A 14,702-nucleotide genomic window follows, 5' to 3' on the forward strand; every position below is an offset into this window, starting at 1 on the left:
TGGCGCTCCATCTCTCTCATCCCCTCCATGAACCTCTCTTCACATGTACAGATGGAGCAGTGGCAGTAGCGTCATATACAGTGCGAGAAGGAGAGAATGAGGGGAGGAGAGAAAGCGGGAGAATGAGATATTAGAAAGAAAAACAATCAGAAATTAAATTCTCTTGCGACATAGCTTCTGAACTAAACAGAAGTTATAGATTAAATCTTAAACCAAAAAGTTATGGTGTTTTGTTATTGTCAGTATGTGATGCGATGACAAAGTTTGATGGTTATCTCTAAAAAGGGGGGACATGACTAGGTGGAAGATATGACAAACTGCCCATCACACTTTGTCCGCTCTTAATTGTCATCAATCCCATCATGTCCTTTCTGTTTTGCCTAGGATGAGCCAAACAACAAATGTTGTCATGAACCAATTGTCCTGTGGATCCATGATAAGTGATAACACACTAATTACTTTATCAATATCATAAGTTTTTTATGTATATTTGCATAGATGATTGTATAAGCATGTTATCAAGCTCAAACTATTTAAATTGATTTTTGGAATGATATTTAAAGTATTTGGATGAAAAATTCTAACATTGCATTCATAAAGAAAATAGCTTTCTATGGCAGAACATATAATTTTAGAACTTTTTCAGATGTTAGATCATAAATATAATTTTTTATAAGCAATAATATGTGTAAGGTTCGGCATTTCTTACCGAATTTCGGTAAAACCGGACCGAACTGATACCGTCGGTTCGGGTTTCATGGTTTTACCGAAAGTCCGGTAAAGGTTTCGGTTCAGACCACAAACCGGACCGAAAACCGAACTGAAAAATAAATATGTGAAATATTTAATTCATTTGTAGGAGTCAGGATTCGAGCCCTGGCCTCCTTTTACTCAGTGGGTGCCTTCTACCAACTCTTCCATAGTGCTCTTATGAAATATGACTAAAATACTTACTGATATACATATAAATCTATTAAAACAATTTCCCACCTTTCTGGCTTCTAAGCGAGGATCTTGCACGAGTCATTGCTTGTGGTCGCATTTTGTGAAAATTTCAGTGCATATTTCAACGTGAAAATTTCAAATAAAGAACTCTTTAAAATCTTACATGAATCTTCTTTGATTATGTGGTGAATCAATGGTGAAAACAATTTTACTACATTCTAAAATTGATTGACTCACTTTGCAATTAAGCATTTTACCTATATTTTGATTTTAATTTTGTAACTTTGATCCTGATTTTGGGTTGGTATTCATGACCGAACTATAGGTTTTACCGAACCAAACCGATCTTGAACCGAACTGAGACGGTGCCGAAGTTTAGGTATAGGTTTAGGTTTTTACAAAAACCGGTACCGAGACCGACACCGTCATTCCCTATGTGTTTTAGAATATTTTTTAAATTTAAGTATTTGATTTTGGAGTGATTCAACAATGATTGTTTTACTTTCTTTTATTTGCCTCAAATTTTCAACCAGAATGTCAATTTAACCATATGTATTGAAGAAATAAAAGATTGGACATATGAGAATGTTTTGTTTTTATATTGTGATATCTAATGATCTAAAAAGAGTTACAGGTTGAATCTTATGTTTTGTCTCTCTATCTATCCACACCGTTGAGCCTATAAATAGGCAACTATATCAATGTAAAAAGTATTCTGTAGTTCCATTTACTTTACTAAGCCAAGCAAAAGATGTGATTCTGAGATTTATCAAGTTGTCTTGGTGCGCGTCATTGATTAAAGATAAAAAAAATGAAAGTAGAGGTTCTTTCTTGCTGTTGCAAATTGCCTTGAGTGTAGTGAAATCTAAAGTTCTACTGTGAATTTCTTAGGGCTTAGTTTAGTATCTTATCATCATCCATCCATCATTCTGTTCATAGTACTATTCCTGTCCATCCATTTTCCTCTGCTGATTCAACTCTATCCATCATTATCATCATCGTCGTCCACAAATCCCCTTTATTATATACATTACTATATTCCTTTACTAATCATTCTCATCATCTCATTGTATTTTTAATTTATACATATCTCCTCTCATCCCCTTTTCATCACATAAAAAGCATTTTAAGCCCTAATTTCCACTCCTTTGTGGAGATGACTCTTGCTCATCACTAATTAGTCAAAATATTGTACAAGGAAATATTCATTGATTTACTTAAACAAAACACTTAACTTCCCTAATTTCCATTCCTTTGTGGAGATGAATCTTGCTCATCACAAACTAGTCAAATTGTTTTACAAGGAAATATTCATTGATTTACTTAAACAAAACACTTGCATTCCCTATTTTTGAATTGGACAATTCCATTAGGGGCTAAAAAGTAAAAAAAGTAACATTTTATCTACTTCTTAGGTGTCTTTCTCTCCCATTTTGTCACAATCTTTCTGCTTGTGTATATTTTTTCATAGTTAGGTACGTGAATCATGGGAAACACTCTCTCACCATCCCATTGGTTTCTCTGCAAACATCACTGTTTTATGTCCAGTTCCTCTACCTCCCACAGAGTTATTCTTAATTTGTCTCCCTACGCTTATTATCACATCATTCATAATATAATAAGGTTTGTAAATCTAATATGTTCTGAAGTTGGATCTATGAGTGAAAGGAAGCATGTAGTAAAAGCATCCTCAACCAAGAGGCCCGGCCAACTAACAAAGTATTGCATGCCCTCCTCAAGTTTGGGGAGGACAGAATTTCAGACGTGATTAACCCTGCCCATGTTCTATCTCTCTCTAACAGATCATGACTCCTTTCTCCTTGTCGTCCTACATATGACAGAATTTCAGACATGATTAACCCTGCCCATGTTCTATCTCTCTCTAACAGATTATGACTCATTTCTCTTTCTCGTCCTACATATGACTGTCCTCTAGAGGGCACCAACCCTTCTCCCTCGGAAATCCTTTGTCATCTCCTTACCATTGCTGTTCTCCCCCTTTGCCCCAGAAGCGCATATCTCTCTCGTCCCTTAACTTCACCACTAAGTGGAACTTGAGATGATCTATGTACCCCAACTGTTTGCTTATTTGGAATTCACACATAGACTACATTAGATATATACTTCCCCATCAGGATTGTATCAGAATCAGGGAAATCACCCCAATCGTGCTCTCTCCTATCATCCCATTGGTTGCTCTTCCAGTTTCCCTCTCTTTTCCCACATCTCCTACTTTCTCTATGGCTTGCTGGCAGTGCACATTTGAAGTGGAGTATGGTATGTGAATTGAGAGAGTCATCCCCTTTAAGAGCAAAATTCCTGTATGGCAGCCATGTAGTTATCGCAGAGTAAAGTTATTCTTTTGCCTTTTACTAAAGAATACCCTGTGTGGGCCGCACAATGCAGCATATGCTTATTTTTGTTGGGCTTCCAAGTAGGGTTCACCCGTCCCAATACCGGTACCGGATGCCGGTATTGGGACGCATGCTGTATCGGATACCGGATATCGGTTGCCACAGTGCCAATATCTGATACCGATATCCGTCTCGATGTCGGCATTCGTCTCCGTCTCAACAGGGCAGATGATGATATCGGATATCGGATGCGGATATCGAAAACCGATATCCGCATCGAATTATAATAAAAATAATATTATTTATCAGATATCTCACATTTCGCATAGATAGCATGAGCACGGGAGTACGAGAAGAGCTTTCTATTTGGTCATACATCTCATTTATTATATACAGGCGAGTATTTTTAATTTCTTCCATATGGGATAGAAGGATTCGGGTTTTGTGTTAAACTCAGAATCCCTTTATCCCATATGGAAGGGAATAGAAATCTTTATTTCTATTTATTGGACGGCGTACTCTTTTATTAAATAATTAATATATATATATAAGACTCTTAAAATATGGCAATAATTGATATAGATATTATTTTAACATTAAATATATTGTCGGCGTCATTTATTATATACAGAGAAACTTTTCTAATATCTTCCATGTGGGATAACGGGATTCTGAGTTTACATTACTTTGAATCCTGTTATCCCATATGGAAGAAAAAAAAATTTGCACTCTATATATTAACTGACATTGAAAATAAATTAAAACTATTCAACGCATATTAACCTTACAGGTAAAATGATATTTGTAGCTTATTTTTATTGGTCGATACCGGATATCGATATCCGGATATTGGAACCGATATCTGGATATCGAAATCCGATATATCCGATATCGGATACCCATTTCGTCCTCACCCCCCCAATATCCGGTACGGATATCCGTCTAACCCCTTATAGGTGGATATCGACCGATATCCGATATCCGACACCGTCCCATTTTTTACCGGATATCGGATATCGGTTGTCCGGTACCGGATGACGGACGGATATCGGTTGGGCAATCCCTACTTCCAAGTCTCAGACTTCGAACCCCGTTAAAATGGGCAAATGTGTTGTTAACCCATTCTTTCTCTCCGTAGACTTGCTATCTGCAAATTGGGCACTGATATCCTTTCATTGCCACACTGATATCCTTTCATTGTTTAAAGTCTATGAATCAGGGCAGCCACCCTCTCTTATCCTTTTATTGTTTATCTGAAATCCTTCTCTTTCTCTCTCTCTCTCGAACCACCTGCTTTTCTCCCCTTTTCCTGCTCTTCCTCAATTGGGCACTGATATGTTCTTAACAAGAATCTACCGTCGCTGTCATAAGAGGAGACGGTCAACCCAGGCCACACGTGCATGTGATCACACATGTGGCTTGTCGAGACAGACGAGCTCCTCGTATATTTGTTTCTTTCTCAGTTTACCTTGATGATCTTCTACGGTCATATTGAGACTTTTTATTGGCAATTCTTGAGAATTTCCAAAGCTTGATACCGACTAGTGTATCAGATGTATTGGCTTATCTCTCTCTATCTATTTCCTTTGATCGATCTCTCTCACTGCTTATCTTTCTCTCCATTTGCTGCCCTTTTCCACTCGGGAAAAGCGATTTTCCTTCCTCTAGTTGGATCAATATCCATATCCTCTTAATCTCTCTCTCTCTCTTCTTTCTCTCTCATGGCTGGGTTAATTGAGCAGCCTTCTCTCTCTAGAATTCCTTTATTGAAGTGAACCACGTGAAGAGTGAAGAACGATAAGAGTAGAAGATGAAACCTGTCACAGTAGCTTCAGCTGGCAGATATCTTCTATAGAGCCATTTAATGGGCCTGTTATTTCCTTGAGGCTGATCTCGTACAGCTTCGGCCACAGCTTCCCAGTAACTGAGTTAGAATGAAAAGCTCAGAAACGAAGAATAAAAAAAGGAAAAAGATTAACAATTTCTCACCAAAAATGCGGCTTTTTTCTTGATCCCACGCAATCCCATTCAAAACATCGATTTGCTGATATTATCAAAAAAAAATTATATTATTTTAGGCATATCCGGAATGAGGGAAAAAATAGAAGAAATCCTGCTTACCCGGTTCCCTGCTCGTAGCAGACTTTCCCTGAAATATTTATCAAAAATCAGTGAGAAATTATTGAAAAAAAAATTCCAATAATTTTTTTTGAAGAAAAAAATATTATTTGGGATGTTTAATTTTAAATACTTTTCAATTACAGCATAATAGTGTAAAGAATAAACATCTCAAATAGTTTGACAAAAGGTAGGAATCTAATTGACAAGAAAAATAAATAATCGTAGCATTTAATGGGGATCTAAATAATTTGGAGAAGTTATAGTTTTTGGAAAAACCTGAGGTTGTGGAGGAGGATCCAGCCTTGTACAGTCCCGTCACTGGGCGATATTTTGGCAATGCAATCGGTCTGCAGCATGCAAAAATTTCATCAGCAATATCCTGAGAAAATTTTCCCCACATAATTCATGAAAACTACCATTGCATTATCTTAAGCTATATTTCAGGCAACCAATTTTTTTTTTAAATGTTGTCAAACTCAAAGTGGCGACTTCGAAAATCCTGAAGAGATAATACTCTTGTTTAAGGAAAATAAACACAAAGGGAAATGAATTATTCCTTCCGTTTGGCAATTTCCAGAAACACAAAGGAACAAGTCATTTCACCAGAATAAGAAATGACTTACGAATGGTGAAGTTCATTCATGTCCACCCTTTCCAGCTACACAGGTGAAATAGCATGCTTTCCATGGTTTATACTATGGTTTAGCCAGTGTTATATGTTCCAAGTACAACTGTAATAAAAGCTAAAGTAAAACTAAAAAATGACATGGTTCATTGGCTGTGAATGTCCACTTGTCCTAATTACTCCAGATGGAGAAAATAACATGATTATTTTAAAAATTACTCGCAGATCAGAAAAACGTGTGGACTATTGAGGATGAATAGTGAAGATGCCACGAAAATACACTCGGAAAAGAAAACTTAATTTTAGATTAGCTCAAAAAAGGCAAACGATGAATCATGCGTCGCATTCGGAGGAAAATAACAGTTTTTTTCACGTATGCTTATGAGAATGATTATGCCACTAAGGAAGCTTAGACATCTACGAGATCAAGTACAAGTGGGACTGAACATTGATGCTATGGAGTTTCAGGTAATGAAATAAAAACTTGAAAAAAATGTGGAAACATAGTGGTACAAGAATGCCCATAGTATTTATGACAAAAAATTGATTTGACTAAATAAGGATTATTGGAATCTGGAAAATAATCCCCACAATTTTTCTTCAAAAAAAAGTTAAAATACTCCCCCCAATGAGAGGGACAGCTTGGAATAGAAAAAATGACAGTCATACCATCCAAATATTTGCCCAGATTTCACCATCTATGTACTCCAGCTCATTTAAATTGAAAACAGCTTCACCATTGTATTTGACCGTCGTTCTCTTCGAGACTGCAGATAAAAATTTGAAAATTGAAATCCCAACTCAGAGAGTAAACATTAGAAATAGTTTCAGTGAATATGTGGAGTCAGACCTTTCATGGTATTCGGATCCAGCTCATACAGCGTCGAACTTCCATCACTTCCGAATAAAACCTTCCCATCAGTGGTCAATCCCCAGCCATCGTCCATCTGATGGGTAAATGTCTTGAGCTGCACCCAATACGTGAAAATTACTCACGGTTGAGTCTACACTTAACTCAGGGAATTTCTACTGCATGGTCAATGAAATTATGTGATATTTTTTTCAATACTCCAACAAGGGTTTACTGCCACTGCAGGCGAGGGCGAGAGAGGACAATGATGACTCGTCATCGTCCGTGTCATTTACTTGCATAGAGAGGACAATGATGAACATGTCGTCGTCTTCACTATTTTTACTCTTTCAGATGACAAGTTGTCATCTTCACCGTTATCTGTGGCTAGGATGATGATGCCGATGACAACGGCGATTCTGTCTTTCTCATTCTGGTGACTGATGAGGACAATCACATGTCATCTTTGCTAACCTCCCTTGTCGATGATAAACTCATCATCGTTGGTGAACCTTATGGCCAATGTAGTTTGTTAGGATCCCCAACCCGTATTAGAGGTATTTCTATCATTTTGGCTTCATGATAATTGCCCTCTGAAAACTTGTAAGCCTAACCGAGACTGTAACCTTGTTACTTTTACACTTTCATTCTATTTTCTCTCTTTCCTTCCCCCCTAGAGCATATTATAAGGATCCTACCGAAATCGGACAAGATAAATCAATTCAGAAGTGAAAGGTAAAGAAAATAAAAAGGAAAAGAAAACCAAAACATTATAAAACGGAAATAATAAAATAAACGAAAAAAACAAGATTAAATAAAAGGCAAAACAAGATTAAGCCAAATGTCCAAAAGGGGATTTTTTTTCTTCACTTTGGAACCAGTAAAACCCCTAAATATTTCGACAATTTGAAAAACTATTATTTGATTCAAAAAAGGTGCCTGCTTTTTGTCTGATCTCCCCTATCTTTCTTCAAAAAATAAAAATGCATGTTTAATTCAAGCTCATTAATTATGGGGCCAAACATGGTACATAATAACAATCTCTCCAGTAGTTAAAAATTAAAAAGAAAAGTTAAAACCAAAAGTTAACTAGGAACTTGACTGTAAAAGGTCAACATTACGTTGATATAAGAGCAATTAATCATTAAAAGATTTACATGTTTTCATAATCTCTCACCTTCTAAGGTGGAGATAGTAATAAGTGACAAGTTTTTGACATGTTTTTGGCAGCTTCAATGGTGGAGACTAAATCCTTGATGTCAATCATAACTTAATAATAAATGACAAGAAAGAATCTCCGAGGCGGCTGTTAAGATTAAGGCATTATTATTGTATACATGGATGAAGTTTTCAGACATAGTTTGTGTAAATGTTTATTAAGATATAAATTTAAAATAGAGATAGCAAAAGACAATAAAACGCTTTAAAAAATAAAGTGAGAATATACTAACCCTCTTAAGGCTATTCCGATCATAAATGAAGCCAGTTCTTGTCTGCCACGTGACCTGGAATAGTCTTTAAAAATAGGGCACAACAGAAAAAATGAAAAAGAAAGTTTCTCAGAAAAAAAATAAATGGGAAAACTACACATATATCAAGAAAAATACATCACACAGCTAAAAGTTATGAAGTAACGATAACAACAAAACTTATTCATCCTTCAGCTTTGGACTTTGTCGCGACTAAGCTATAAGAAATATTTTTTTGAATAACATTTTAAATTAGCAAAAGAATAGAATTGCGGCCAGCAAATTATAAAAACATCACTGACCTTTCCCCAAGAAGAGTTAAGCCTTCACCAAAAACACTGGAATCCATGCGATTTATGGCCTTAACCTATACAAATGAGCAATAGTGTGTAACCATGAATTAAAAAAAAATGGCTTAACACTGTAAGACGCTTACCAGAAAATAAATTATCAGCTAAAAATGATAAAAAGGATATATAAAAGTGAAACTTAGGCCAAAAAAATGTATTATAACCAAAATGGATCTTGGATTGTGAATGCGCGGTGAAGTATAAAGCAAAGGCGTGATATAAAACTGGAAACAAAGAAGGGAAAATATTTACCTAATATACAATTGCATGTTATACTCTAAAAGATATTTCATATTTTAATTACACTACGAACATGGACCCTGACATAATCCAGAGATATGAACTGGTCATACAAGATCCGAGAGCCTGAGCCAGATATTTTGAGACTACAATTCTTGAAAGAAAAGTGAAATTACCAAATTCAAACAAGTCCCAGACAATCTTGGTCATAACAGAAGCTCTATGAGAAGAGGTGATATAATGAGGTGGGGATAGATGTTGAAGAAGATGGACAAAGATCGATCTATCATGAAGTTGGAACATAGGGCGGATTCCCTGCAGTTCCAGCCTCATCTGTGCACATGACTTCCTGCTCTGACTTATTGAAGAAGAAATTTCTCATTGTCCACTTCCCCCCTCCCGTCTTATTTAAAGGGGACTGGACATGTCTCCCCCTTAAGTGGCACATGTAAGGTGTTTTCCCACCCTCTGCTTGCACTTCATTACAGAAGTTTCCCTTGGAACTTATCATTCAGCCAGGCCCATCAATTATGTGGCATATACAGGGAGCCAAAATTAAAGCCTTGAGGCGGCAGCCCCAAAATTGAGTAGCCATTTTTCAGACTTTGATTTGGTGATGGCCCTGTCACTGTAGACACAAAGATGACCTTGAGGTGGCAGTGCCAATTCTCAAGGCAGCCTAGCCCTTTCTTGAGGAGCCTTTGTTTCAGTTTTGAGGCTGCCAGTAGCATTCCTCAAGGTGGTGGCTATAGTTGCCTGTCTTGAGACCATCATGTTTACTTTGACACAACATCATCATCATCCATCCTGGTTATTGAGCCGTTGTTTATGGTTCTCAACGCTGCTGAAAATTTTTATTGTCACTCTGATAGAGACCTTGATGCAGGTCTATATCAAAGAGGGAAATTCTTCAAGAATGAAATGGATGAAGACATTCAATCAAGGGCAGTAACCTTCAGAACCTTCTGAAGACCCTGATTCGTGCCTGTAAACTGATACAAGTCTCACTCGTACTTACCTGGAGAAAAGGAAGCGAAGTCATCATTTCACACATGCCGCGTCAGACGACACACGAGAAGAACGGGGGGAAGAAGAATGGATTTTGCCAACTAACACTGCATTAGAAAGGGGGCACCAATCTGAGGAAGGTTGATGAACCACCAGTAGACGCTCCTTGAAATGGCGGATGCCAGGATGAAATCCTGGCTGAGTACCCCGAGATGGGTGACAGTGCCGACATGTTGCATCAACAAGGGGTCCCTAGAGATCTTTCTAATGGGAAGCACCACACAGGTTCTGCAGAATGGACGGGTCCATGCCAGAAATACAGATGGCAGAGGCATGTCCCATCTACAAGAATCTCTGTGTATGCATCAAATTTCACATGCACTAGAATGGGGAATCATCCAAGACCAGCACAAGAGTTGACATGACATTATCCATTAAATCTTCTCAGAGACAGAGAGATAGAGCTGGAAAGATTTGTTTGGAGATTAGCAGAAGATGCGGGTGTTGAAGGTGAAGTTGGACCAGCTTAAAAGCATTCTGTAAAGATTTACAACCCTTGTCGATGATACTTAATGAGTTCCCCTTAATAGATTAGTTCCCCTTAATAGATGTAGGCTCCCTCAATGAGAGTGACAAGAAGTTCAATTGGCTGGGAGATCATCTAGGCCAGTAAAATGTGTTGCTTCTATCATTCTTGATGGGGACACACCTGAGATCCCTATCACATTATCAACTAGCTTTTCTCCTTTATCCTGAAATCATCTCTAAGACAGATAAAGGGAGGTGCCAAGTTTTTGTTCTGTAGTATATCTTGGGAGAGGGTTCCCTTATATTCTTGTGAATGTTGTCTTCTTTTGATTCATGAAGCAGACACAATTGGAATGTTAAAGAAAAGAGTGTCAATTGAACCGCAGCAGTCTATGCTGGAGGGCCAGATCATTTATCGCATATACCGTGTGTTCACTAGTTTTTTTTTTTTAAAACTACCGTGTGTTCACTAGTTGTGTTGCATGTGATCTAATAAAATCTTATGTCTCATGTAACGAACAAGAGTTGGACAATTTTCTTAATGAGAAGACACGATTTTTGAACAACAGAAGATAATGGACAAAAAGAGAGTTTTTTGAAAAACAAAATTGGTGCAAAGTAGAAATGAGAAACGACTCAGCTCCCAAATAATTGAGGTGGGTATAACCCAAAGATTCTATAAATGAAATGAAATAGAGCCTGCTGTTGTGCTCTTCAAAGTGTTTTCCGCAATTAAAGTAATGATCATTAATTTGAAGTGCATACCCAAGGAATAGAAAAGCGTGAGATCACAAATATTTCAAAATATAAAGAGAACTAGGAAACAAAGGAAATTACCTGCCCAGTCTGGAGAAGAACCTTCCGAATAGTTGACTGAAAATGCATTTTGTAGATATGAGTCAGTCATTCATTTGGTTTTTTATAAATATATGTACACTAAAATAAAGTCGTTGCGGAATTACCCAGCATAAAGTAAAAGTCACAGCGCAAAGATAATTCTAATGGGGGAAAAAATCATCTCAATCATCAACTTCAACTCATAATGAAAAGAAAATCAGGTCATTATCACATCAAGAATAAAGTTTCTCTCACTGATGCACTGATATAACTAACAGCAAATATTCGAATAGAATATAAAAAAGTAGCCTGAGTTTTAAATTTGATATGCTTTTTGGCAGATAATATAAAGGAAACCAATGTCCAAAAACATACAGAAAAATTACTCACTTGCCCATAAAGTCCCGTAGATTCAAACAGTGTGTCATTTCCAGCATACAAGAGTCCCTGCGTACAAAGGGAGAACCAAGTGATCACCACAGAGTCAAAAACTGTGAACATTTTAGGTAAAAAATCATAGAGAAAGTACTCCATGCATCATTAAAATTTCTGCAGAAATTTTTCTCTTGTTTTGATAAGTCAACTAATGTGGTACTCAGCATATCAGAAGGTACGATAGAAACAGTCATTACTGCATCAAACACATGATGTATATTCTATACAAGTGAAAAGAAGCATTTCAGGCTTGCGCAATTATACTGTCCATGAGCCAAATGTTTTCAGAGTTCAGCATTCCATTTGAGGATTCCTATTAACATAAGGAATACTTGGGTTAAATGCTTCTGCCCTAAATGATTTCACCAACCAAGGAAAAAAGGGCTGCAAAGTGTTTCAGAGCACTTCAGGCTTCATTAGATTCAAAGGAGAATCACGAAAGCTTGAGTAAAACCATTAAAAAGTGATGCACTTATACCTTCCTAAATATATCTACAACAAGAATCAGATCAAGTAAGAATCTATCAAGCAATTAACGGTATGCTAAATGATTGGTGAGGATCTATGTTGTTCAAAGACGGATCTCATTTGAACTATCCCTTCTCACCGAATGTCGGTGACAATGAGAAGATGTAATACCAAACCATGTCACGAACAAGAATCCATTCTCAAGAACGAGAAAGGATAATCTCAGGAGTGAGAAATAGAATCGATAGAAGAATGAAGAATGGTGAAGGAAGAATGATGAAGAAGACCAGACAGCCTCTTCTTTCTTGGTCGGTAGGATCTCCCGGTGTCCAGCCCGCAGCAGCAGCAATTGAATTCTTGATTCTTCTGACCCGACCTCTCCTCCTTACATAGGACTTAGAGAGGTTCCTTTATCAATCTCCCGTCAAACTCATTCAAAGTAACTCATCCATAATTTACATCACATTTTCCAGAAGGATTTTGCTAGGATTTTCCAGAGGAGAATTTTAGTCATTTTCTAGATTAGTTTCCCTTTAAATAGATGCAGCCCTCACCAAGGAGAGCAGACCAGAAATTGTTGAATCGGCTGGGGTTAGATCTAGGCCTGTAAATGTTGCTATATTTTCTCTCAATATCCTTCCAAGAATATGTCTGATGGAGACATAACTGAGGTCTCCATCGGATTTCACCGGACAGTTTTTTCAGTAATCCCATGTTTGATCCAAAAGAGGATTTACCTTATACCCTCTCTACAAATGACAACCAGGTGAAAGAAAGGCTGGAGTTAAGCATCTCCTAAAATGTGGGCAATAAAACTTGACTAGCCGGCAACAAGAGTTCCAAGATCTGTGCTCCATGTTTTTTCAAAAAAAAGAACTGTGCTCCAGGATACAAAATCGCCTTTTTTGCATCCCGGTCACCAAATAAGGCTACCATTAAAATTAATGAGATTCGTACATCACCAATCTTAATAATTTGCAAGTTTTATGGAGGTCTGTTTAATGTCGACAAAATGCCGGTATAGGGATCACAAGCCAGTGATTTTCATAAATTCAGAGAAATTAATCCCAAAAAAAAATGAAACATTTAGATAAGAGAAGCGGTGGTATCAGTAAGTCAAGCACCTCGGATGGAAAAACAATCCATTCAACTATTTCCAAATAGGGAGCAGATGAAAAATCGACAAAAAGTATCTCCATCAGATTGATGTCGCAGATATATTACACGCACAAGTTTGCACAACATTATTTGAATGACAATAAAATCAAGGCAGATCATCCTGTTCTTAGTCACCGTCATCAAGAAGGAATTAAACATGAAAAATAAGAATTAAACATGAGGATCCGCAAGCAAACCTGTGTGAAGGCGCCAGGATCATGGCGATACTCTTTGAGGACCTGAATGGAATACACAGCGTCTCCCTTCTTGGAAAAAACTTTATTTGAAACCAGAGCTTGATCAGGAACTGAAGAATCTCCAGCAGAGACAGTCATTCGCCAGGTGACGTAGCCGGCGAGCACTAAGGTGAAGACAAGGAGCAAAGATCGTAGAGACGCGGTTAACCTGCCCGAGACATCCGTCCAGGCCATGGCCGGAGACGAATCTGTGGAAGATAAAGCTCTAGAAGGAACTTCTGCCTTGCTCAGAGTCCTAATCCTGCGTTTCCTACCGCGAGAACTAGAGATCATGCCTCAGAGAGGGAAAATCTCTCAGATTTGGTACAAATTATGGTGAAAACACGCATCGAGACAGAAACTGTGGAAGATAACTCTAGAACGATATTCTGCCTTGATCAGAGACCTAATCCTGCGTTTAGTATCGCGAGAACTAGAGATCATGCGTCAGAAAGGCAAAATCTCTCAGATTCGGTACGAATTCTGGAGAAAACTCGCGTCCAGATCGAAGCTGTGAAGGATATAGCTCTAGAAGGAACTTCCGCCTTGATCAGAGACCTAATCCTGCGTTTCCTACCGCGAGAACTAGAGATCATACGTCAGAGAGGCCAAATCTCACAGTCTTGGTGCAAATTCTGGAGAAAACATGCATCGAGATCGAATCAGAACGATCGATTGCCGTTCATCTTTCTCCAATCGGCTACGGAGCTGCCGTGGTCAACGCCGCCGAAGTTGCACGAATAGAAGAAGTTTGACGGAATTTCAACCCTTTTTATAGGCTTCAGGGGCGGATGACGGAAGGGACGGAAGAGAGTCTGTTATCTCCCAGTTTGGATGACGATGACGTGTGACGATGACGAATATGGTGCAGGGACATTTAAGACTGGGGACTAGTTAGATCAGTCTGAACTGGGACCATATGTCCACATTTTAGGGCGGTTCTGAAAGAATTAGGTACGAGTATAGTGCAGGGACATGGATGGGATGTTTTTTCGTCCCACGACGAATAAATCGTCCCGTCCGCGAGATTGGACGAAAAGCAGGACAGAAATTCATCCCAGGACGAACGGACGGGACA

The 14,702-nt window shown here is 38.0% G+C and overlaps 1 protein-coding gene and 1 non-coding gene across 2 annotated transcripts; one reads left to right on the forward strand and one right to left on the reverse strand.

Moving 5' to 3' along the window:
* The first annotated feature begins 3,262 nt into the window (after positions 1–3,262).
* On the forward strand, positions 3,263–3,389 carry LOC144700343 (U5 spliceosomal RNA). Its single transcript, XR_013580717.1, has one exon. It is a non-coding gene; the product is annotated as a U5 spliceosomal RNA (small nuclear RNA).
* Positions 3,390–5,043: 1,654 nt separating this feature from the next.
* On the reverse strand, positions 5,044–14,359 carry QC (glutaminyl cyclase). The gene is made up of 11 exons (XM_078591631.1): positions 13,586–14,359; positions 11,718–11,774; positions 11,328–11,363; positions 8,667–8,731; positions 8,347–8,410; positions 6,896–7,013; positions 6,715–6,812; positions 5,697–5,767; positions 5,421–5,448; positions 5,289–5,343; positions 5,044–5,223 (listed from the first exon to the last, which is right to left on the reverse strand). Exons 1-11 carry the CDS (start codon positions 13,916–13,918, stop codon positions 5,120–5,122), a joined length of 1,029 nt encoding a protein of 342 aa, XP_078447757.1. The 5' UTR covers positions 13,919–14,359; the 3' UTR covers positions 5,044–5,119.
* Positions 14,360–14,702: the final 343 nt, after the last annotated feature.

The sequence above is a fragment of the Wolffia australiana genome, chromosome 2 (assembly GCF_029677425.1).
Source record: "Wolffia australiana isolate 7733 chromosome 2, ASM2967742v1".
Taxonomy (NCBI): Eukaryota; Viridiplantae; Streptophyta; class Magnoliopsida; order Alismatales; family Araceae; genus Wolffia; species Wolffia australiana.

Bases quoted from the DNA above. Each gene is read 5' to 3' on its own strand.
- QC (XM_078591631.1), bottom strand. From the start codon at position 13,918: ATGATCTCTAGTTCTCGCGGTAGGAAACGCAGGATTAGGACTCTGAGC. The intron at 5,768-6,714 runs GTATGACTGTCA...TGCATGCTGCAG, and splicing joins TCTGGGCAAATATTTGGATG to ACCGATTGCATTGCCAAAAT. The intron at 5,344-5,420 runs GTAAGCAGGATT...TGATAATATCAG, and splicing joins TGCTACGAGCAGGGAACCGG to CAAATCGATGTTTTGAATGG.